This window comes from Hemicordylus capensis, chromosome 1, assembly GCF_027244095.1.
Source record: "Hemicordylus capensis ecotype Gifberg chromosome 1, rHemCap1.1.pri, whole genome shotgun sequence".
NCBI classification, from domain to species: Eukaryota; Metazoa; Chordata; class Lepidosauria; order Squamata; family Cordylidae; genus Hemicordylus; species Hemicordylus capensis.
Window position 1 is genome coordinate 126,706,783 of NC_069657.1, and position 25,841 is coordinate 126,732,623.

Sequence of the window (25,841 nt, forward strand, 5' to 3'; positions counted from 1 at the left end):
TCCTTTAGCCCAGTTTTCTCAATCATGAGAATAGCCTCATAGTGTGCTTAAGTGTTATAAAATTGAATGCATCTTACTTGACTTGTATAGCCTCCTTTATGTTTTGTATAATACATAGAGAAAAATAATGGCTCTGGCTGGGGTTGCAGCTGATTTGTGATGCAGCCTATTTTTGAGTCTCACTCTGAACCTTCTCCTCCTTGGGATGCTTAGTTTTCACTCCCAACATTGTAGTAATAGTGTGTTCATATCTGAGAATTAAAATGAATGCCTTCCCATAATTTGGCAATAGGGAAGCACATCTTTCTCGCATATTTTGAAGTAAACCTTTATGAATAACCATAACTTTTTACAGATGTATTCCAGCTTGGCAAATGTTTGCAGAGTTACTGCCACACGAGAACGAGTTCCTAGTTCACCTGCCTATAAATACTTGTGTTTTTGTGATCTTAAAGAGGAAAATGAACTGACTTTGGTCAAGTTTCCCTGCATTCTTTCCTCCATCCAGATTACACTAGTGTTTGATACAATATGACTTTTGCTGCTGCTCCTGCATTGTAAAAATCCTAATGAGCCTATCTGCTGTCCTCATCTAGGCTGGGGGATGCTCTCCTTCTAAGTACTTTTTTTAACAAAGGGGATCTGACTGCTTGTCATCTGCCTCTGTCTTTGCAGCTTCTGACTACAGTTGTATTCTGAGCATTAGTGAAGAGGAAGCCAGGTTGAAGGCACTGAATGAGTACCTCAGCACTCGTAGTTATATCCAGGGGTTCACATTTTCGCATGCAGATGTGGAAGCTTTCAGACTGCTTTCGGGCCCACCTGTGGACCAGCATTTCCATGTGGTTCGTTGGTACAGGCACATAGAAGCAATCTATAATGGCAGCAATGACAAAAATGACTCCTGTAAACTCCAAACAAGTGAGTAATGGCAGGGGTTAGTGGGCAGGGAGATAATGGCTTGCTGTTGACTTATTGATTTGTTTTTGTTTGAACACATCTGGTCAAGAGTTATTCTCTGACTTTTTCTTTTATGTTTGTAGCTATAGGCTTTTGGTCCTCACAGGAAATACTCCACTTCCATTCCTTTTCATGTTGGGAGGGGGAAGCAGCAGAACAACAAAAAGGATGCTGCAAGTCCCTCCTGTCTCCCTCCTGCACATCATGTCAGCCACTGTTACTAGACTCAGCATTACTGTTCTGCTGATCAGCGGAATACACATTGTTTGTAAATAACAGATTAGACCCCTAAGATGGGAAGAATGAAATTTGAAATAATAATTTTTGGTCTTGAGCAGGAAAGTCCTATGGCATGGAGTGCCACTGTTGCCCCATGTCAGCCTGCTTGTCAGAAAAACCTGCACTAAGTTTCTGCTGCCTTATGAAAAGAACTATTTCATGAAAGAAATCCATTTTTTCCTCAGACATGAGGCAACCTTTACCAGATATTGCAGCTAATTGCCTGAAATACTGAGATGCTGTCTAGGCAGAGTAAGTTATAGCAGAATAAAAACCAGAGTCATGGACAAACAAGGCTGGTCAGTCTCAGGATCTGGAGGTACACGGAACCGGTGGGGATAGGCTTGATGCTGTGTGTGTGTGTGTGTGTGTGTGTGTGTGTGTGTGTGTGTGTGTGCAGCATTAAGGGCTGGGGAGGATGCCACCTTGCATCCCTCCCCCCTCCCCGCATTTCCCCCTCCGGTGCTCGGTTTTCTAAATGTCCCATCAGAGCGGCAGCCTGCCTCCCTGTTTGCTACATTTTCTGGATGCACCCGGAAGTAGCGGATTGCTCTGCACGTGGCATGCACAGGCGCACCTGCTACTTCTGGGTACATCCAGAAAACATAGCGAACGGGGCGGCAGGGAGGTACGTTGCTGCCCCAATGGATGTTTAGAAAACCGAGCATTGGCGGGGAAAACATAGGAACATAGGAAACTGCCATATACTGAGTCAGACCATTGGTCTATCTAGCTCAGTATTGTCTTCACAGACTGGCAGCAGCTTCTCCAAGGTTGCAGGCAGGAATCTCTCTCAGCCCTATCTTGGAGAAGCCAGAGAGGGAACTTAAAACCTTCTGCTCTTCCCAGAGCGGCTTCATCCCCTGAGGGGAATATCTTGCAGTGCTCACACATCAAGTCTCCCATTCATATGCAACCAGGGCAGACCCTGCTTAGCTATGGGGATAAGTCATGCTTGCTACCACAAGACCAAACATGGTGGTGGGGATAAGTACATCTCCCCTGCCCTTAAAGCTGCACCCCCCCACACCATTGAACCAGCAGAACTACCCACTGTTCAAACCCTACCCTACCCTTCTAGTAACTTCCAGTTTGTAACCCTATCCAAGGAGGAGATGAATTATTTTTTCCAGACATGGTTGATTGCTGTTACTGGGATTAGCCCCCTCATTGATAACATCATGTATAAAACTATTGGAGTTACTCTTTAGTGTTTTGTCATGGTACGAGTCCAGCTTTCAGAGCAACAAAATCATGGTAGATTGTATCCAAGCCTACAAGTACATATGCTCATTCAATGATCTCCTGTATGCAAATCCAGATCAGCGGATTGCAACTATTGTCCTACTGTACTTCCCAGTCTGCCAGTTAACTATTTATACCACTCCCATATGGATGGGTCTTAGCTGAGCAGCCTCTCTAGATGCTGAGTAATTAAGACTGTCTGGTCTGGGTTCCACTAATAGCACTATACTAAATGGATTCTTGTAAAAGCGTTCAGTGAGTCCCTCTAATAATTAGGTCTGCAGCCTCAGACCTTACCAATAGCTCAACTTCAGAACCCAGAACTCGTGAGTCTCTCTCTGACTGCTGGTTGCCATAGAGAATAACACATAGACAAGAAGTAAAGTGAAACCTGCTGACCGGACACAGAGCATCTGCACCCCTAGTTCTCCACCACCTTGTCCTGCTGGACACCTCCTCAGGCCGGCAAGGCTTTGTCCACCAGCTGCCCCCAGCTGCCAAACTCCTTGCTGCTTCTTGAAGCGGCCAAACTCCTCTCCGCCAGCAGCCTCCTGTCTTGCAAGGTGCTAAGCCTGGAACTCTCACGAATGGTGCTGCCACTCTCACGAGATGTTGCCACGCATTCCCAAGCAGCATGTCTTGGAGAAATAATTATATAGATTTGTAACTTTTATTGTATCACATTCAGTTTAAAGTAGCAGTATGCAGAGAGAACAGATTGCAATATCAAACAACTAAGATACACAGCATTCTTAAAGGCGTGAGCTGACAGAAATGGCACTTAAGATAGACACTTAAGTCAAACAGCATCCTAAATTAGTTTGGGTCAACCAAGATGGTAGACCATGATTCTTCAGGTACACTTTTTATAACCCTATCTCATAGAAATCAAATGCCATATCCAGTAATGTTTTATTCTCTATTATGATTAGCTTATCCCAACCAGATAGATCTTTCTTGTACTCATCCCATTTCATGTCTATTGGTCTACTTCATCCTTGGTGCCACAACTACCTCTTTTTCAGGAGAATCCTTTGCTTTGTGGTTGGGTATCTAACACTTTCTGCTCCCTTAGTCCACCTCCGCCCAGCCAAGTGGAAAATGTTCTTTCTTCAGGAGGGCAAGCACAGCTCTAAGGCCTAGGTGCACTTGTATGTTGATACCTTCCAGCCCATCATGCTATAACATATCTTGATTAAGCTATGCACAGATCTAATCCAATTTTCCATCAGAATGAACTAAAATGGAAACAAAGGAAAGAGGTTCTGTTACTCTATGTGAGAGTTTGCTCAGGACTGACAAGCAAGAATTCACTTAACTACCTGTAATGAACTCAGAATGACTCTTCCATCTTCCCAGAAAGCTACAGGTGTGACCTCACACAACCTACCAATTATTTCTTCCTCAGATTACCACAGGTGTTTAGATGAAGCCTGTATTACAGACAGACTCATCCAGGGCTACTCCAAAAATACTGCTTTCCTCAGTAATACACTTGAGAGGTCAGTATCAGAGCATGCCATTCCTAAAGGTGAAAGGAATGCCAGTAGTTTTCTCTGGGGGCACCAAGGGGCGAACTGGGAGAACTTTATAAATCTAGCTTCAGATTTCTGCTGATCATGCTTTTCCGCGATTGCGTTTGTAGATTTCAACTCAATTTGGCAAGATTATATTTGTTTTTCTAGTGCATTAACTGCTGATGAAGATAACGTGGAGCAATCCCAGCTTTGTAGAACTACCGCTTCCCCATCCTCCTTCCAGGCCTAATGCCTTTAAGCCAAGATGGTGAGATGAGATCAGTGGGTAGCATCTGCAAGTGAAACTCTTCCACTGGTGCATGGGGTGGGGGCAGCATTCTGGTTGGTCTCCCTTTCCTCTGCAACCCCTTGTGCCCCCTCAAATATGTCCTGAGGGCTAGAGGCTGTTAGGTGCAGATTTTCAGTGGGCATAGGAGGCAGCAGAAGAAAATTGAGGATTGGTGCCTCCTATGTCCCCTGAAAACCTGCACAGAGTTCTGCTCACAGCAGTACTAGTCCTAGTCCAGATGCTACCTGGGGTTTTATTTCAAAATACTTTCTCCCCTCCCCCTTGAGAAAATTACTTGAAAGATGAGGAGCAACTCTGACATTTGTTCTTTAAGGCTGGGATCCACACACAATTGCTTAAAAGGGTCTTTGGGCTTGTGTTTCTTGAACAGCAACTCTCCATGCCACATGGCAAACCACTTTTGAAACTGTGGGCACTTTTTAAAGCAGTTTGTGATGTGGTGTTGTGAAAGGTAGGGACTGCTCTTCAAAGGAAAAAGAAAGTTGAGAATTCAATTGGGTGTGCTCAAGACTTTGGGTATGCTGAAAGTAGCTCTTTGGATACCAGCCAGCATCACTTCTACAAAAGCTTTTAGTTATATCAGTGTTTCAAGCAAGTAGGTAGGTGTATGTTGATGTTTGATAACAAGCTTCTTTTGGAGAATTCAGGCTGGGCTACTGCAATGTGTTCTAGGTAAGGCTGCCTTCAAAGATATTTGGAAACTTAAAACTGGCTCACAATTCACCTGCAAATATGCTTGTAATGGCAAAGTGTTTTTTTATTTCATATCAGTTGAACTGGTTGCCAGTTTGTTTCTTGGCCCATTTCAAAGTGCTAATTGTTGCCTTTAAAGCCCTACATGGTCTGAGTCCAGGTTATCTTAAGGATCAGCTGTGCCTATATGACCTGCCTGGGGATTAAGATCAGCATGTCAGGCCCTGGTCTCTGGTCTGCCTCTTACTTGTTTTGTGGGTACCAGGAACAGTGCTTTTGCTGTGATGGCCCTACTCTTGTATTCTAAAAAAATCATATAACTTGTTGGCTATATCTGATGAGTGTTTCATTGGTTTTTCACATAATGGTGGACATGGTGGGGTTGTATCCAGAGGTGCCTTGCATGAATGGAAAGTCATTTCTATTTGCACAAGGCAGCCCCATGAGTTCCACAGTGTAACTCCGGAGGCATTATGCCAACACCCAAGTGGATTTTCAGGGGGCATGAGGGCTGAAGTGGGGAGAAGGAGATGGAAAAGCCCCATTACATGAGTGGAACTCTGCTTACACATCTCTGGATCCAAGTCTTTCTGGCAGCAGTTTGAAATCATTGACACCAGTACCTCTTAAATTGCCTGCAGTGAAGGGTAGGGTAGAACATTTCTACTAGAAATGTGCTGTATTATAGTAGGTTGCTTCTGTGGTTAAGGTCCTCTTAACTGCTGGTTTGTAAGTAGTTCTGTTCTCAGAATTGTATGTGCAGTCTTCTAGAAAACCTTGTTGAGCCTCTTGTGAAAGCTTAGTTTCCATTTAAGCCTTCCATTTAATTAAGCGTTATGATTGTAAATAATAATTGCACTTTCAGAAGCTAACCAGCAGTGCTTATGTGGGATTAAGTAGACAAAAATGCTGTGGCTTCTTGGAACATAAAATTCAATCGGCAGTGCTCCATTTTGTGTGTTTCTTAGGCTGAAATTGTCTGTTGACACTTAGCTCTGCCCCATATGCTTATAAAGCAAAGAGTAGGTGGGAAGTCTGCTTCTCAAGCGCAATAGGGGGTTGTGGCTGAAGGGTACTGAACAATGCCCTGCACACACCCCTGTACTTTGCTTCCCTGCAATCTGACACCCAAACTCCTTTTGTTCCCCTCCTCAACTGGCTTCAAATACTGGAAGTGAGCCCAGTTGAGAGAACAGTGCCTGCAGCAGTGGACTTGAGGGAGGGGGACCCAAGGTGGGGTGAGCCACAGGAGCTGAAGGTAGTGGCACATGGAGGACCTTCGACTATGACCTCATTGCATGAGTAGGCTGATAATGGGAACAGGTGCTCCTTCAGGTTCTTGGGTTCCAAGCTATGTAGATAGCACACAACCTGCAGCCTAGTGCATGAATTTAGTATAATATGCCACAATAGTTATTTATATAGTGTCATCCATGTTCAAAGCAGATTAAAGGAGAGGTCGCTGCCCTGATATTTAGATATCAACACAGGGGAAACAGAGGAAAGGGAAGGAAATGGAGGCAGAGGTAATTGGGGGAAATATGTGAATGTTGCAGTTACGTTTGCTAGTGTTAGATTACAGCAGGGTATGGGGACACCTAATGGAGCAGCGGGGAAATGACTTGCCTAGGTAGCAAGAGGTTGCTGGTTTGACACCCCGCTGGTATGTTTCCCAGAATATGGGAAACACCTATATTGGGCAGCAGCAATATAGGCAGGTGCTGAAAGGCATCATCTCACACTGTATGGGAGGAGGCAATAGTAAACCCCTCCTGTATTCTATCAAAGAAAATCACATGGCTCTGTGGTCACCAGGAGTTGACACCAACTCAAGGGCACAACTTTACCTCTTTACCTTTATAGGGACTAAGGTGCAGAGGCGTATCTAGGGAAAATAGCGCCTAGGGCAAACACTGAAATTGCGCCCCCTGTCCAAACATCTGACACCCATCTTTCAGATAACTTTACCATAATATCAGCTGAAAAATACAAGTCAGGCTCGTTAATCTATTAATATTTCAAAAACTATTGAGCAGTGGAGTTAGCCAGACCAAGAAATGCTGGGAAACTACAAATTTCAGTATGCTGGGGCTCATGAAATACCCAAATACTATGTGGAGGTGTACTTGGAAAACTAAACAGAAGTGGCTGTCTAATTCTCTACTATGCATCATAGCATCACCATTACATAAGTTTTAAAAATAAATGGAGTATTTGACTTTTCCCAGATACTCTGAAAATAATGAAAGGATATGCAGAGTAAACTGTGTCACTGCTTTGAATATATCCTAGCATTTCGGAAAGACAGTTAAAATGAGAGCAAGAGAGCAAGAAACTCCCAGTGGGCCTTCATACTCAGGATTTCACACTGATTCAAAGACAAACTCACCATTAATAGCCATATTATTAAGACATCACATTTAACTCACTTATCACAAGAAGCAAAGTAAGAGCAAATGAATACAATCCTAGCTCATAAGCTTCATCTCAGTATTCACAAGCCCTGATTCTCTGTACATAGTGCCAATCTGAATATCTATACAGTGTCTTATATTATATTAATTGTTTTTTAAAAAATTACCTGTAGCCCCTTTGGGGTGCTTCCTAAAGGCTGTGGGGGGGGGTTCTGCAAAGGTCCTCTCCCCCCCGCCACTGGCCTCTAGGGCCTCACAGGGACCATTTGAGCATGTGCAGTGGCCATTTTAAAAAATAATCTTTTTTTAAAAAAGGCTGCTCAAAACAAAATAGCCACCGTGCATGCTCAAATGGCCTCTGCAAGGCCTGGCATGACCTAGGGCCTCACAGAGGCCATTTGAGCATACATGGTGGCCATTTTGTTTTCGGCAGCCATTTGTTTTTTAATTTTTTGATTTTACAAAATAGCGCCCCCCCTTCAAGTGGTGCCCGGGGCACGTGCCCTGCCTGCCCCACACTAGATACGCCCCTGCTAAGGTGTGGTGCCAAAGGCATCAGTGAAAAGGTGGGTTTTCAGATGCCGTCTTACGGAAGGAGAAGAAGAGGCATCATACATAAGGGGGCAACAAGGGAGAAAAGGTGGAGATATTTGAGGGAGCAGGAAAGCTTCAGATGCTTGAGGGTGGTAGAGCTAGAGAAGCAAAAGTCATGGGCAGAAGTATAACAAAATATCAGATCTGAGAAGTAGGGACGCCCAAGGACATGGAGGGCACTGAAAGCTTGTGCTGGATCCAGGAGCAAACAGGAAACAAGTGAAACAACAACAACAACAAATATTTATATACCACTTTTCAACAAAAGTTTTCAAAGCCCTTTACATAGAGAAATAATAAATAAAAAAGATAGATCTCTGTCCCCAAAGGGCCAGAAATCTAAGTATGTAGTACACCGCTCTGGGCTCCTTGGAGGAAGAGCGGGATATAAAATGTAAACAAACAAACAAACAAAAAACATAAGATAGATGCCAGCAACAGTCACTGGAGGAATGCTGTGCTGGGGGTGGACAGGGCCAGTGACTCTCCCCCGCTAAATAAAGAGAATCATCACGTTAAAAAGGTGCCTCTTTGCCCAGTTAGCAGGGGTATTTAAGGAGGGAAAGAATTTAAGGAGGGATTTGACATAGTTGGAGAGTTGGGGAAGATGAATGATCTTAGCAGCAGAGTGCTAGGTGGAGATGAGGGGCAAGATGAGCCAATGAAAGACCGACGAGGAGGAAGTTGGAGTAGTAATGGCAAGAGATGACCAGTGCATGAGCTAGAGTTTTTGCCAAGAGAGCAGAGAGATAATCGTAGATAAAGGGTTCATGCCATGAAACTTGTTAATATAATCTGAATCATTAACTACTCTCTGAAAAGGTCCTTTTGAGGTTGTTCTATTCAAGTCTAGTGAATCTAAACATTCCAGAGATGGAATGTCCAGGAAGACAATAAAAGTAGAACAAGTACTGATCTGAGCACACTTCAGAGAAGAATGCCATTAAGGAATATAAACTGATGTGGAATTGGACTGTGGAATTCATTGGGATTGTTATGTTAATTCTTGAAGCATCTGGAATGTTTAGCAATTTCATTACTCTGGGCTGAATTTTTTTTTAAACATCCTTCCTCTGCACAAATGTAATTCGTATCATTTCTAGGGAATGTAGAGAAGAGCTGTTTGATTCCTTTCCAAGACTTTTTAGAAATTCTTTGGGCAATGAGTTTGGGGTAGGGTGGGTTTGGCACGCACTTCTTCTCTTTGTTGAAAGTAGAGTTCACAATGGAATAGGTACTGCACTGGATCAGTCCCAGGAAAAAAGTGGCATCAACACCACCACTGTTGTGTACTTTCTCTGTTCCTGGCTAAGGACAATAGGAATGTGCACGAACCAGTTCGGAGGCCCTTTTACGGGCCTCCGAACTGGTTCAAAAAACTGCCAGTTGATCCTCTGACCCAGTTCGAACGTGGGGGGGGGGTAGGTTTAAGGATGGGGGGAGGTACACTTAGCACCCCCTCACCGCACTTCCCCCTCCAACACTCTGTGTAAAAATAGTCCAGCAGGGTGGCAGCGTACCTCCTTGCTGCCCCATTGATCCCCCACCTTGAAGTGCCCAGTGTGCATGCAAAGTGCACACATCATGTATGTGAAGTCCGCACGCCCCCCTAACATGCGCCTATGTGCCAGGCACTTCCGTTTGGGAGATCAACAGGGCGGCAAGGAGGTATGCTTCCACCCCACCAAACTGTTTTTACACAGAGCATCAGAGGGGGAAGTGTGGCAGGGGGGAGTGCACCCTCCCCCGTCCTCAAATCTACCCGCCGCCACCACCACCAGCGGCTCAAAGGGCGCCGGTTCCGTGCACATTCCTAAAGGACAACAGTGGATGCTACCCTCTTTTTTCTTTTGAAACTGGCAGCTGTTCCAATGTTCTTTTTGTTCGAAATAGCTGGCATGAGGGTTGTTCTGAATTTGTTTGCTTATAACATTTATTTTTCTCAAATATTAAAATATACATTTTTTACTCCTTTCTAGGTAAAAGCAAGCGTACTCAGCCTCACTGGTCTCCACCTCAAGGAACAAAACAACCCAAACTCTGCCTATACAACAGTCTCACTCGCAATAAGGTGATTTTTGCATTTGTTGATATCTCCATTTTAGTTCATCCAGTTCCCTAGACTTGGAAATAATTTTTGGGTCAGCTGTAATGGAAAAGGCTTACCTGTTATCTTTCTTTCATATAATGGAGTCAGAGTTGTCTTGATCAGAAATAAAAATATAACCCATGCTGGTGTTCTTATGGAAGTAGGGTTGCATGTGTTTTGTTTTTTCTAACTTCTGTGCCTTCTTTTCCACTAAAGGATGTGTTTCAGCCCCAGAATGGCAACAAGGTGACCTGGTATTGCTGTGGTCCAACAGTGTATGATGCCTCTCACATGGGACATGCAAGGTATAGTGGTGTCTGAATAGCAAATAAATTTAGCAGTTGAATAGCAAAAACAAATATGAATCAGTGGTATGAGATTTGATACTACATCAAATCTCTGAAAAAGCCAAATGAAGCCTCTGGGGGAGGTTTTTTAAAAAAATTATTTCCCCAATTAAGACCTCCCTGGAGCTTTTATTTACCCAACAATGCAGGGTGGGGGGGGGGGGGGACAAACAGTACCCACATGTTCCCTCAGTGCCTTGGCCCTGATCTGAGTCAAGGCTCAAGGGCCCCTGCAGCTGCTGTTAACTTTTAGAAAACGCAAAAGATCCTGGTCTTCTCCGTCTCTTCTAGTTAGCACTTCCTAATTAATTGAAAAGTCCTCATAAGAGTCCAATTTAATCATACTGCTTAATGTACAATACTGTATTAATATTTTATTTTCAAAAATTGCTCACCAAGTATAGCCAGTTCTATTGCATCAGCTCAGTCTGTAGTCTGATGGGAATCCTTGTGCTTCTTATCTTGGATGTTTAAAAACATGATCCAGCCATTTCAGGTAATTATGACATGGCTTGGAAATAACAAAGAACCTCCTGTGCTTTTGTTTCATGCTACCTTTCTGCGTAATAAGGCATTGAGGATTGTTCTTAATGGTCCTGGCATTCAGCTAAGGTTGTGTGCTATCTTCCCCTGCCAGGTGGTGTCTTTGTGTGCAGTGGAAAACTCCTTTGTCATATAAAATATGGTTTCACTAGAGAAACCTCAATTTATGTATTTTCTAGGGTTGATGTGGAGCTTCATGAAAGCAGCTGGCATCCATAAATGCATTTGAGATTTCTCTTAAACACCTTTTGATTCTTTTAGGTCCTACATCTCATTTGACATCCTGAGAAGAGTTTTAAGAGACTATTTCAAATATGATGTCTTCTACTGTATAAATATTACAGATATAGATGATAAGGTAAATCTAAAATGCACTGGTGTGATTCTGGAATGAGATCAATTATTTAATTTAGATTTTGATGTATTTATTTTTTAAAACTCATGCCACCTCTAAGTTGAATTCTCTCTTATTGGGATTATTATTATTCTAGATGGCTGACAACTCAGACTGACAAGTGTGTGGAAAAATATGTTGTATGCACAATGGGAGAGGGGCGATTTTCACCAATTCCCCGCCCCCTTTCCTCTACAACCCACTATGATTCCTGAAATATGTCCCAGGGGTTTGGAGACTCTTGAGGACATATTTCTGGAACATATGTAGGGAAGGGAAAATTGATGAAAATCATCTCTCTCCCGTTGAGTGTGCAAAACATTATTCTGTGAGCATTGATCTGGATGTCAGCCTATGTATATAGCATTATCAGTGTATGTGGGGCTCTGCTGAATAACATAAGCAAAAATGCAGACTCCTGTCCCAAGGAGTTCACAATCTAAATTTCCAAAGACAAGAGACAACAAAGGGAAGGAAGGAAGACAAAGGCAAAGTAACAGACAGAAAATGGCCAAATGCTGTTGCACATGTTGTAGGCTTATTTATTTATATTTATTTATTTATTGTTGCATTTATATACCTCCTTTCGTTAAAAGACAACCCCAAGGCGGTTTACAAAAGTTAAAACATACAATAAAAGGCAATAAAACATCAAGCTTATATAAATAAAATACAGGCATAAAAACAATACAACAGATAAAAACACACAGAAGCAGCAGTAAAAACGATTATGTAAAAGCCTAGGTAAAAAGCCAGGTTTTAACAAGCTTTCTAAAAGTCGTGATGGAGTCCGAGGAGCGAATGGCCATTGGGAGGGCATTCCAAAGTCTGGGAGCAGCAACAGAGAAGGCCCTGTCCCGAGTGCACGACAGCCGGGCCTCTCTCATTGTCGGCACCCGGAGCAGGGCCCCCTCAGATGTCCTTGTCAAGCGGGCAGCAACCCTTGGGAGCAGGCGGTCCCTCAAATACCCCGGGCCCAAACCATTAAGGGCTTTAAAGGTCAAAACCAGCACCTTGAATTGGACCCGGAAACGAACCGGCAGTCAGTGCAACTCTTTCAGAATGGGGGTGATGTGCTCCCAACAGGCAGCTCCGGATAAAACCCTCGCTGCCGCGTTTCACACTAGCTGCAGTTTCTGGATATTCTTCAAGGGCAACCCCACGTAGAGCGCGTTACAGTAATCCAGCCGCGACATGACTAAGGCATGGGTTACTGTGGCCAGATCTGCCTTCTCGAGAAAGGGACGCAGCTGGCGCACTAGTCGAAGCCGTGCAAAGGCACCCCTGGCCACCACCTCCACCTGAGCTTCCAAAAGCAGAGCCGGGTCCAGGAATACCCCCAAGCTGCGTACTTGCTCCTTCAAGGGGAGTGCAACCCCATCCAGAACCGGTAAAATCTCCTCATCCCGATTGGCTCTCCTACTGACCAACAGTACCTCCGTCTTATCCGGATTCAATTTCAGTTTGTTAGCCCACATCCAGCTCATCACGGCCTCCAGCCCCCAATTCAGGACATCCACCGCCTCTCTAGGATCAGATGACAAGGAGAGATAGAGCTGAGTGTCATCCGCATATTTCTGACAACTCAGTCCAAGTCCCAGGATGACCTCTCCCAGCGGCTTCATGTAGATGTTAAGCAGCATGGGGGACAAGACCAATCCCTGCGGGACCCCACAGGCCAACGGCCACGGGGCCGAGCAGTAGTCCCCCAGCACCACCTTCTGGACCTTCCCCCCAAGAAAGGACCGGATCCACTGCAACGCAGTGCCTCCGATTCCCATATTCGAGAGGCGGCCGAGAAGGATACCATGGTCGATGGTATCGAACGCCGCCGAGAGATCCAGCAGAAACAACAGGGACGCACTCCCCCTGTCTAGTTCCCGGTGTAGGTCATCCACTAGAGCGACCAAGGCAGGCTTAGCTTCAGTAGAGGATGAGACCTAAAAAGCTGAGTACAGGGCTTTGTGGAAGTGGTGGATTTTGAGAGTGGGTTTGAAGGTGTGAGGGGAGAAAAGAGGTGACCTAATGAGAGGAACGTCTTATTCTATCCTATTCACTAAGAACAAATCTGTAAAATCACTTTAAAACAGCCCCCATCCGCATTGCATGAGCAGAAGGAAGCTTGCATTAGGGAGTTTCCCTATCCCCTCCTAAGGCAGCTCCTGAAAATCCTCTCCTGAGGGTTGGGGGCCATTGGTAAGGAGGGATAGGGCATGGGAACTTCAGGAAGGAGGGAGAAATCCCTGTAAATTGGACACAGCCACTTTCTGTGAGTAGAGTTCCAGGAGTTGCAGGGAAGCATTTGGACTGAGAATGTCCTCGCAACTGTAGGACAAATTACTTTGTTTTCTAGTAATTTTTTAGCCTACTTTTCAGTAGGCTTGTGCGATCACCTGGCATTCTGTGTGTGTGTTCCTCCACCCCCAATCAACTTCGCAATGCCTGGACCAATATGAACCAAATCAGGTACAGTTGTAGGGACAACTCAATGGCATAGTTTGTAATGTCATCCACCCCAATTCAAGATGGCAGAAAGGTGAATGTTAGAGGCACAAGTGTGCTAACTTGTAAAACGCCTAACCTATTTGAACCAAATTTGCTACAAGTGTGGGGATACATAGGGACGGCTCAAGGGCATAGTTTGTGATGATGTCATCCACCCTAATTCAAGATGGCAGGCACATGAACATTTGAGGCACAAGTGGGCTAACTTGTGAACTGCCTAACTGATCTGAACCAAATTTAGTCCAGTTGTAGGGATAGTGAAAGGAAAATGGGCAGATTAGTTCTTACAAGAACAACTCGTTTGTTCATAGAATATTGTGTTTTCCTCACAAACTCTTTCCTGAAAGTTGATTACTGGGCTTTCTTGATCTCAGTGTAATGGAGTGTTTTGATGTCATGCCTGTATGTGGAGTGTGTTTAACATGTTAACAGAATATACAATTGCCCCTTTTTGGAGTTGTCCTACGAAACATATGGTACTGATTTTCAGCGTCAATGTGCATAAATGTGTTTCCTAGACACATCTTACTTTTGTGTTACAGATTATAAAAAGAGCAAGGCAAAACTATCTTTTTGAACAGTACAGAGAGAAGAAGCCATCAGCAGCAAAGTTACTTGAAGATGTTCAGACTGCCTCTGAAGTAAGCTCATTGTCTTCTTGCATGTTGCCCACCCTTCATCTCATGACCTCTGTAGGGAGGAGCTTGTTACTGTAATGGTCTTTTTGCCTCAACTCTCTCTTTAAAATTATAGGGTCAGATGAGTCTTCAGTCAGCAACTTACTCTGTCTTATTTGTCCTTTCTGTCCTCTCTTCCCCCGCCCATTCTAGGTGGGTTCCCCACCTAGAGCCATTGTAGCTGGCGATGATGGGAGTTGTAGTCCAACAACATCTGGGGACCCCAGGTTGGGAACTACTCCCTAGATCTTACTGCAGCCCTTTGAAAGGAGTTGACTTTGCCTATGCCTAGACAAAGCCAAAATCCAGAGCTGAAATCCTCAGAGTCCAGTAAGATTTGTAAGATGTGCTCATACCCAGAAGCACCACTGCTGGGGGAAGATGAAAACTTCACATACAATGGCTGCTCCTGGCTTTCTCCTCCTTCTCCCACCTCACTGGGCCCAACCCCAGTTTCTTGGCACTCTGTGCACCCACATCATTGTCATCTCATAGTCCTGCAGAAGAGGTGGATAACTTGGCAATGTTCCAAAACCTCTGACTTCTGTTTAGGGAGATAGGGCATTAGTGCCCTGTCCCTATCCCTTTTCCCAGGGCTGCTTTTGTCTGCTACCTTGGAGAGCCCAATATAAATCTTCCACCTCTTTCTGTTACCCCGATTGTGTCAACAGCATTCCAAATTCTTTCGAAAAGAAGATTTTGAAAGTAATGTAACTTATTAAATAAAGATGGAGCAATGTTCCTTAATTTGCATAATTCTGGTAGCAAAACTGGCTTTTCCTGGTGCAGGATATGTGGTATCTTTATTTGGAAAGGAGATGTGGGTACCAAAGACGTACTTCCCTGTCTGTCATATGGTTGATACCAGTGAAAATGCCTGCTATTTTTTAGATACCAAAAGGTGGTCTTATCTAGTAAAGCATTCCATTCTAAACTTAAAATCCCTACCCTGTAAACATTTGAAACTATTTTTGTTTGAGGATTTTGATCAATGTGTAATTCAAGTACACTTCAAAGAAATATTTGATAAGGTGGCCCTAATCAGTGCTTGTTTGTTACCTTGCAACAAACAGGGTATGTTTGTTTACAGTGCTTGTTTGTTACCTTGTATAAATTTTCATGGGGTTTAATATATTAATCCATGTATTTCAAATCAGCCCTTTTCAGCTAAACTCAGTGAAACCACTGACCCTGATAAGAAACAGATGCTGGAAAGGATTCAGAATGCAGTGAAGGCTGCAGTGGGACCTCTAGAAAATGCACTGCAAAAGAAACTCTCTGACATGAAAGTCAACCAACATGCTGAGGTTTGTACTGAATGCATTTGAATGTGTGGATTTTGTGTCGTTTTCTGAAACAGCCTGCTCTTAGTAAAGAATTTGGATTAGGGAATTGAGATTCCTCCAACAGTTTAAAGGCCTGAGGCTTATTTTAGTAAGTAGTTTCCAAAGGTATAAAACCTTGAGGCCACTTCAACAAGTGTGGTGTTCCCCTTAGGTCACTTTAGCACAATCCTATGCATGGTTACTCTGAAGTAAGTTCCATTGTGACAGTGGGGCTTATTGCCAAGTAAGGATTGCTGCCCAAAATTTCTTGACGCCATTTAAATCTACAAAATTGGCATTAAAAAACAACAACAAATTAATACTCGGGGCCTGCATCCCAAGGGCCGCATGCTCACAGTGGCTTTTTGGCCCCCCTTTTTACTGCAGTCTGGACCTCCCAAATCACTTCTGAAATATCAGGGTGGGGATGGGGAGGCGCACTTTAGAATCTATATCCATAAAGCATGAGGAGCTACTGCCAGATGGGGAAATCAGCAATGCTCACAGACCATATTGTAAAAGCACTTTGTGTGTGCATAAGGGCTTTACTGGATCCTGGCACTGATCTATGCCCATTATAGATTTCTTCAAACACAATCTAGGCTTTATCATGAAGACTTATGCATTATAATATATATAGACCAGTGTGCCCTGAGCGGAAGGCAAGAAAGGATGCACTCAGGCCAGGTTGCTCATGTCCTCGGCTCCTGAAAAGACCCAACAGCAACGTTTTATTAATCTGTTATTTGCTTCTTTTAATATCGTAAACCACTTTGGGTGTCTTTGTCAAGGCAGAAAGATGGTATAAAATGTAGTTAATAAATAATAAATCATAATAAATATAGCTGTTTAAGTTATATAAATGTTATCTTTCAGATATTGTTACAAGAAGCAAAAGATATACTCTCTGAGTGGCTGGACACCAAGTTGGGCAGTCTGGTAACTGACAACTCTATATTTTCCAAGCTTCCCAAGTTCTGGGAAGAAGACTATCATAAAGATATGGCAGCTCTCAATGTAAGTAAGCATGTTCTTCTAGAAAAACGTAAAAGGATGTGGAATTCTAGTACTGTTTGTGCTTGTTTATTACAGATGAAAAGGTCTAGAAACCAAATATATAATGCTTGACTATTGTTAAAGGTTTCAAGCCACAGATACAGTGATAGATTTTGATATATGATTTAGCATCTATGAAGATGACCTATTAAGACTACATACTGGTGGCTAAATAAGTTTCCCTCCCCACCACACCAAATATTAGTTTGAGAACACTGGGTTTCAGATACTTAAATAGTGAAAAGTTATTGAACTTGATTGTGATCCATTGCCATCCATGGATTCTGCGCCGTTCTTATGGATGTCAGTGGCTCATTTCCAGATCATCAGATACAAGTAAACAACCTGTTTTTTATGCCCAGAGAGCCCAAAATATAGAGAAATGCAAATCAAGGATTCTTCTTCTTTCATCAGCAGTTATACCAATTAGGGATGTGCATGAACCTGTTTGGCGTTCTATTTCTAGAATGCCAAACAGGTTCGGAACCCACACATTCGAATGCGGGGGCAGGGGTAGCTTTAAGGTATGGGGAGGGTGCTCTTACCGCCCCCTTCATGCTTCCCCCTCCGGCGCCTCTTCAAAAACCATTGTCGTGTGTCAGCTGTATACCCTCTTGCCGCCCCCGTCAGCATAATACTGGAAGTGGCCCGCATGCATGCACACGGGCCACTGCTACCGGCTGAGCTTATTCTGCTCACGCCCAGAAGCCTCCCTGGTTGCAACTGCATCTACAGGCTTGGAGATTGCACTTTGACTATGCTCAGAAGGTGCACTGCAATGTGAGGTCCCAGTCTGTTATACATGGGGACAGGTCGCTTAGTTGGCAGTGGCCTGGTTGCCCCTAGATTTGACTACAAGCCCCACAAATTGTAAAGGGGATTAGCTTCACACTCTCTATGAGGGGTGCCCAGCTAAGCAGGCTCCCAGGACTAGCTACTGCAAGTGTCTGGCATCTAAGATCATTTCAGCCTTGGAATGAAATCTAAACTCCCCTCTTCCTCTCACAAAGAGAGAAAAACACCTGGCCATCAGGCCAGGGAGAAAAGACAGATAAGACAAGTTTCTTATCTGCAGCCTCCATTACAATTGGGATGAGTTAGTGATGTAACTTTGAAGAGGTGCCCATCAAAACTCTTGATAGAATTATTGGGAAGCCCTTCCCAGCACAGGATATTCTTTAAACACACCTGCACACTCTTAATTGTCCTCACAATCAGCCTTGAATGCCATAGGCCAGGGTTTCTTAACCTTGCCCCCCCCCCGCGCGCCTTAAAGCTGCCCCCCCCAACCAGTTCCGTGCACATCCCTAACATCAGTGCTGGCCTTCTAGGTTCAGTTCTGCCTGCCTCTTTGTTTTGATGGGCAAGTCCCAGTTTCATTTGTCTTTGTCTCAATTTTCTTGGTGATGCACAAATACAGAATCTTAACTTTGGAGGAGAAGTTTTTGTGAAAGCCTGGCACGAGAGATCATACAGTGTAACACTTACAATTGTTTGTTTCTAGGTGCTACCTCCAGATGTCTTAACTCGTGTTAGTGAATACATACCAGACATTGTAGAATTTGTTGAAAGGATTGTGGGCAATGGATATGGGTGAGTATAGATTAGCCTTAATTTTCCTTTGGTGTGTGTGTGTGTGTGTGTGTGTGTGTGTGTGTGTGTGTGTGTGTGTGTGTGACTAGCATAAATCACCCAAACTCTGCACTCACAAAACCTTTATCCTAAGATCTGAAGTTAACACAAGGGTCATATGGTGGCAACCCAAGTTAAAAGCCATCTCCTTTGTTAGCAACAAAGATGCTATCTGTATACATTTCTGCTGGTGGAGCTTCTAAAATTGTTAGCAGTGTCTGATGGTATAAGATTAAGAACTGTAGTAAAATTAGGAGGGATTAACCAGGGTCTTTAGTGCATGAGCTCCTTCTATGAATATTATCAGTCATTTGTCAGTGGTTTGTTTTTTTTCTACTGGTTAATAAAAAACAGGAATCTGGGTTTTGACAATATTGTACGCCTTCAAAGCCTGCACTGGTGTCTGTGTTCAATGTTAATGTTGTTAAAACTATGTTTCTACATTTGAAACTATACAAACGATGATTTTGTGCTATCATTTTGTGAATGAAATGATTTTAAAAATATATATATTGGAAGAAGATAACAGTGGATAGTAAAATAACTCTTCATACTGGTATACCAATTCATATCAGTGTAGTGCTCCAGTGTAAATCTTCATCCTGATATTTCTTAGTAAATGATATTAAGCGTGGGTGGGGGGATTAACACTTTAAGGGAACATTTTTAAGTATCACATTGTTCCTTCTCAAAGCTCCTTTAACTTCTTTTGTGCATAGTATATTTGATGGCCATAGCAACAATGTTATCAAATATTTTAGATTTTCTTTTGGCATCTTAGTCCTCCTGAATCCTTTTAGAAACCCACCATGGAAAGCAGTGAAATAAACTTACTATATTCTTTAAATACAATAATAGTAACACTTTTGAGAGCCTATTTTGATGCTAATAGAACTTTGGTGAGATTGTATGTTTTGTCTTCTAGTTATGTATCCAATGGATCTGTCTATTTTGATACAATGAAATTTGATGCATCTGAGAAACACTCCTATGCCAAGTTGGTCCCTGAAGCAGTAGGAGATCAGAAGGCACTTCAGGAGGGTGAAGGTAATATGACTGCCAGTGAATATGCAAACACAATTTTAAATGTTTTCTGAATATGACAAACATTTTCCCTTTTTAAAAAATAGGTGACTTGAGCATCTCAGCAGATCGGTTAAGTGAGAAGCATTCTCCAAATGATTTTGCTTTGTGGAAGTCCTCCAAACCAGGAGAACCTTCGTGGGATTCTCCTTGGGGAAAAGTAAGGATTATAGCTTGGATTTGAAAGATCCCGCTGCATGAGCAGAAAGTAGTTTCATTCACATAGGTAGAGGGGGCACTGCTTATCCTTTAATCTGCAGCCCCCTGTATCTCCCCTAAAAAAGCCACTGGAGTGTCCCCCTACTGTTTGGAACCAGTTTTCAAGGGGGAGGAGTATTTCTTCCCCCAGCACAAGGAGAAGCACCTTCCACATGTGCAGCAGGATTTTTGATCTGTACTTCTATTGCTGTGGCACTTAGGAATAATCACTCTGTGTATGTATTATTCATATAAGTTAACAATAAACATATTCAGAACAAATGGTCCAGTTTAAGAACAGCTCTTAGCCTTGCTTTTAAAACGTATTACTCTGTGCACCCTTGACTTAAGATGCAGGTTAGCATCACAAAGGATAGATAAGACAAATATTCGTCTAAAGCATTATTGCCTAGGGCTTACTTTAGTCTTAATTGAGCGCTGTAATTAAGCCAGCTTTTGACATTGGCAAGATTTTTAGAGTTAAATAATCTTTAAGATATATTATTGCCTTATAGAAATGTCTACCATTTTTGCCAACTCACTTGTCTACAGTTGTGACCTAGTAATTCTTATAAATTTTATATATATTATATAAATAGGACTTCTTCCTCATAGCCTCCTTGTATCTGCTTGGTTGCAATCGGGACCCATTGCTTATTGCCCTTGCCCCAGTGGTCCTAGTAATACTCTTTTTATGACAGTCTATTTCATTGTTGTGCTCTCCTTGTACTGACTATTACCTTTTCAAAATGTGGTGTCCAAAGCCAAAGTTTGTGCCACAGTCAGTGATCCAGTTCAAATGTCTTGCAGAACTGTGGTTTGATCCTGGTTCTGCACAATGGCCCCAAACCTCCGGCTCGCACACTTTGCCCTCCTGTTTTGTGGGTGTGAGGAGAAAAGTTTCTACTCTTGATTCTGATTTATAACAAGCTGGGATTTGCTGTGACATTTGAAACCTGGCAAATCCCAGCTTGTTCTAACCAGAATTTGAAAGCAATAAAATATGAAACTGAGAACATTTCAGTCAACTTCGTATATTGCTTAGATTCTTTTGGGAGCCTCAACCTGTTAAACCAGGCTATGGAGGGGGAACCCTTCCATCTCGTCCTAAACATTCCAATGGCAAAGTTTGTGTAATGAATTCAAGTCAGAATTCAAGTCAGAAGCCAGTAAGATCAGTGTGGAGGGTAGTGCAAGGTACCTTCTTTAAAAGTCATTACCGCCTGGCATCCCGTGTGGTGGCTGCCATGGCTCTGGCACTCACCTGGCCCCAGCACATACATGGAGGCAATTTGTGTGGGTCAAGATGTTAGTCAGCATGGTGTCAACACCAGGCTTACCATGCAAATGGCCTCTGTGCATCTGCAGAGGCCAGGTGAGTGCTGGAGCCACAGCAGCAGCTGTGCAGGATGCTGAGTGCTTGCAGGTGCTGGCAGTATTGCTGGTAATGACTTTTTAAAGGTTCCCTGCACCTCCGCCCCCTCACTGCTGCCTTCACTGGCCACCTCTGCTACAGGTCATAAGATAGTTCTGCATTTAAGAAAGTACTTCACTGTTTAATATAAAGATGAATGTTAAATGGGATGTAATCATGGGAGAAAATACTAATCTTATTTCTGAACAGGGCCGTCCAGGATGGCACATTGAGTGTTCTGCAATGGCTGGATCCATTCTAGGAGAATCAATGGACATTCATGGAGGGGGCTTTGATCTTCGATTTCCTCACCATGACAATGAGTTAGCACAGTCTGAGGTGGGTGATTCATTCACTTAGCATATTGCAATTGTCCTGTGAGAACTATCAATTTCATTTGGCTCCAGTGAAACGTCTCCAACTAATATTGAAAAGAGCAGAGAGAAGCCATTTAATTAAGTTGTTTTTGGCTGTTGGAAGAAAAGATGTTACCAAATATACAAATGCTCAAACTGAAAAGAGAAATAATACCACTGCTATGTCAACTTCAAATTATTTGTAGTACTGTTCAAAGTTATTTTAAGTGCCACTATTGATAACAAACCTTTTGAAGCTCACAGGTTTTAATTTGCATTTAAAATTATAGTGTGGAGTAATCCTGAAAACGTATTGTTGCTCAGCACCTATGGTCTTGTGCATCAGCCCTGACTGACTAAGCAAGGGGAAGGACAGGATACAGAGGCCATAGTAACAGGACAGATCTGGGTCATGATGTGTTAACATACATAAAAATGGGTTCTGTGTCTGTGCGGAACACTTCAGGTAGGATTCATTAGCTCCTCATGGCGCCAACCAACCACCCACTGCGCGTGCCTTGCGCTTTCTCATATTGGCGGTTTGGTGCCTCATAGTCCAGTTTCTTTCTGACCGCCAATGTGTTCGGTTCTTCATTCATTCTTGGCTCCTCAGAAATTTTTTTTAATTGCTATATTTATTGGTTTTGACTTGGACTGTGACTGGAATTGTTATCGGACTACCCTTTGGAAACATTACTATAACTTCTTGTGTATGAGTCGGACTGGAGAAGATTATTCCTCATTTGATGGACAACGGTACCTCAGCGGTATGATATAAAGTGTTTGACTACAGACTGGTAAAGTTATCAATTTTCGGAATGTCCTTTACGAGCTCAATGCCTAGGGAAAAGGCCACCTTTAAGAGGTGCACGTGATGCAAGGGGAAGATCCCTTCTATGGATGGCCATGACCGCTGTCTCCTATGTTTGGGGGAAGGGCATAACACCACCGCATGCTCTGTCTGCAGCTTGTTCTTGAAACAAACTTTGAAAAATAGAGATGCATGTTTACGGGTGGCTTTGTTGGAGAAAGCCCTAACGCCTAAGAGTGCTTCTGAATCTCCAAAGGCAGTGGCTGCGATTTTGAAACCGACATCAGGGACTGCAATACAAATGCAGTCTAAATTCCTGATGCCGGGACCTTAGACGTTGGGGTGGAGTTTGTAGGAGTGTTCCAGAGGGACGTTTGTCTTGCCACTGAGAGAAGGATAGGAAGTGGAGGCAAGGGGACAAGTTGGTCTCTCCTCCCCTTAAGAAACGAAGAGAGAGATATCTATCGGTGCCTAGCACTACAACCCCTTCCTAGCATATCTGTCGCCATTGAAATCGATGCTGGAGAAAGGAAGGGATGCCACAGTATCGACATCAGCACTTCGGCATCGAGCAGCTTCTCTGTCATCATCACCTACCCTACACCAATCCCCATCAATGCCCAGAACTCCGGTTTCTGCATTCATGTTGGAGCGGAGAGATCAATTGCCGGTGATGTTCAATGTCAATGAAGAAACCTTCTGTGACTCCTTTTCAATCCAGGATTTCTTTGACAGTCTTATTGCCTGTGGGTGGATGGGGTGACATGTCTACAAACTCCACCCTGGTGTGCCCAGCTGACTACACAAGAGTTTAAAGATGGAAAACATATACAATGCGTATGGAACTGGTCCAGACTGCAACACAGATGACTCCTCCTAGAATTGTGAAACTTCATATGAAACAAATTGCTGCTCAAATAATTCCACTGAGAATATTGAATCAGGATGCTCCTGTTGCTACACCAAATATAAGACCAATCTATGGTGGGTCAGGATGCTGGCATACAAGCATCCTTGCCACTGTTGGTACTCAAGCCAGCAAGGCAAAGGTCTATGTCTACTCAGATGTGCTTGGAATGAGATGTAAGGAAGAAAGTGTGTACTGGGAGTACTCAAATGTCAATTCAAATATTAGCACGAGTCACTGCAGAATCAGAGACTGATAAGGGTGTAGGTTCCGGCTCCCATTCGCAGGGGCGTAACGATGGGGGGGGCAGGGGGGCATGTGCCCCGGGCGCCACCCCAGCGGGTCACATGGGGGGGCGCCAAAAAGTGTCTCCTCCCCGCCCCCCCGGATCGCCCGCCGAGTGGCGGCGTGCGTGCGGTGATGTGGTGGTGGTGAGTGGTGGTGGCGGGTCGCCCGCCAAGTGCAGCAGTGGCTGGCTGGTGGCGATGGGCTGCCTGTAGCGCGGCCCGAGCGGCGGCGGATCGCCCGCCTAGAAGTTCAAGCAGAGCGACGCCGAGCCTGCCTTCTGGCCCAGTGCTGCTTCCCAACTGAGCGTGCCTGCGCAGTTGGGAAGCGCTACAGGCAGCCCATTGCTGCCAGCCAGCCACCGCCGCACTCGGCAGGCGACCCGCCGCCGCCGAATCGCCGCCACCGCGATCTGCTGCTGGGGGGGCGCTGCCGCGCCCTCACAGGTATGTGGGGGCCGGCGGGGGGGCGCCATTTCAGGGCCAGCCCAGAGCTTGCCCTGGGCGCCGTTTCCCCGCAATACGCCACTGCCCATTCGTCTTCCACTAATAAGTTGGGTGTGCATTCTGCAGAGGATGACTATGAGTCTGACTCTTCGGAATGAAAATCGACTGGCCGCAATTCAGACCCAAAGGAGGATGTCCCAACTGAACCGTCAATTCTCCAATGGAGGAAATGAAGTCTTATCTCCAAATTGCGGAGATGGCAGAGGTGCTTGGTTTGCACTGGAAATGAAAAGTTAGTGATCTGGATGACCCTGTATTTAATGTTATGAAGAAAACAAATGTAGCTCAACCGCTATACTTACTTATGCTTCCGGTCATAATGAAGGCTGCTAAAATGGCTTGGCAAGTGCCATTTTAATACCAACTTCCAAGAGGTTGGAAAGCGTATACAGAATACAGGAAGAGGAGAATGATTACTTGCTTAAACATCTTAGTCCGAACTCCTTAGTTGTTGACTGCGCATCCACCGCTAAAGGGTCACGACATCATTCCACTCCAGCAGATAGAGGGGAGAAAGCTGGATGTGTTGGGCCGTAAGACATAGAAATGCATGTCTAGGTATTAAGATCACCAACTATATGGAGTGTTTTATCCAAGTACACACATTCCTTATAGGACTCTCTCCTTCAAGAGAAATATAGTGTGACACCCAGGGGCGTAGCATGGTTGGAGTGGACCCAGTCCCCCCCCGCCCCGAAGCTCAGCTCATGAAGTAAAGACATCTTAAATGAGGCTGAATAGTGGTAACAAAGCATAGTAACACTCACTTCAATTTCAGAGGATGAATAGAACCGAAGGAAGCCCGAGTGGGTGTGCAGCTGGGGGAGTCAGTCATGTGACTTGCCTCGGGTGGGCCCCAAGGCAGTGGGCCCCCAGACAACTGTCTCCCCTTGTCCTATGATAGTTACGCCCCTGGTGACACCAGAAGAGTTCCAAAAGCAGGTTACTGACACATTAGCCAAAATGACTTCAGCAACAAGACAACAACTTAGTAATGTCAAGCACTTAGCAGAAACAGAGTCTCGCTAGCTAGACATGCATGGATCTGGATCGTGACCCATTGCATTCATAAGGAATGGGTTCTGCGCTTGTGCAAGGACCTCGCAGATAGATTGACTAGCTCCTGCATGTGGTCCGTACTTCCGTTATCTCAAGCAGTTGGGGCATGTCTCTCTCAGTTTCTTTTAGACCGCCGTTGCGTCTAGACCTCAGAACTTTTGCAATGTCCGGATATCAACTATATGGTCGTAAACAAGGATTTCTGGAAACCTTTCCAGAAATATAATTTTAAAACATACTGCCAAAAGAATAAGAACAACCAGGGGGCTTGTGGTAAAGCTCCCCAGCAGTCTAATCTTTGATTGCTTAGTGAGCCCTTGTGTACAGCAACTGATGGGAGGGACAACACCCCCTTCCCTTACAGCAGTGACATCAACAACACCACTGATGTCTCCAGTAATAACATCAAACATCAATGCCGGTCACAACATCAGACTGGCAAGTAATGCTCAAGCATGGCACTATATAACAACAGATCGGTGGGTACTTGGGATAGTCCAGACCAGTTATGCCATCGAGTTAAAAACATTGCCAGTCTATGCGGGCATGAAGTACACACTGAAAACAACAACGTTGATGGAGGAAGTGGAGACACTGCTAGAGAAGGGTGCGATTTCTCCAGTACAGTGGGCAAGCAGACAT

The 25,841-nt window shown here is 44.1% G+C and overlaps 1 protein-coding gene across 4 annotated transcripts in view; it reads left to right on the forward strand.

Moving 5' to 3' along the window:
- Positions 1–25,841, forward strand: part of CARS1 (cysteinyl-tRNA synthetase 1) — a 69,032-nt gene that overhangs the window by 10,218 nt on the left and 32,973 nt on the right. For 2 of the 4 annotated variants that reach the window (XR_008313707.1, XM_053285489.1), the window contains exons 2-12: positions 676–921; positions 9,992–10,083; positions 10,318–10,406; positions 11,253–11,349; positions 14,433–14,531; positions 15,725–15,874; positions 16,769–16,909; positions 18,453–18,541; positions 19,506–19,627; positions 19,711–19,823; positions 21,486–21,614. Coding sequence is in view for 3 of the 4 variants with exons in the window: in XM_053285489.1 (XP_053141464.1) it covers positions 676–921; positions 9,992–10,083; positions 10,318–10,406; positions 11,253–11,349; positions 14,433–14,531; positions 15,725–15,874; positions 16,769–16,909; positions 18,453–18,541; positions 19,506–19,627; positions 19,711–19,823; positions 21,486–21,614 (1,367 nt within the window). In the remaining variant the exon portion in view is untranslated. Of the gene's footprint in view, positions 1–675; positions 922–3,889; positions 3,987–9,991; positions 10,084–10,317; positions 10,407–11,252; positions 11,350–14,432; positions 14,532–15,724; positions 15,875–16,768; positions 16,910–18,452; positions 18,542–19,505; positions 19,628–19,710; positions 19,824–21,485; positions 21,615–25,841 lie in introns of those variants that run through there. The other 2 variants (XM_053285490.1, XM_053285491.1) reach the window with 2 other exon arrangements.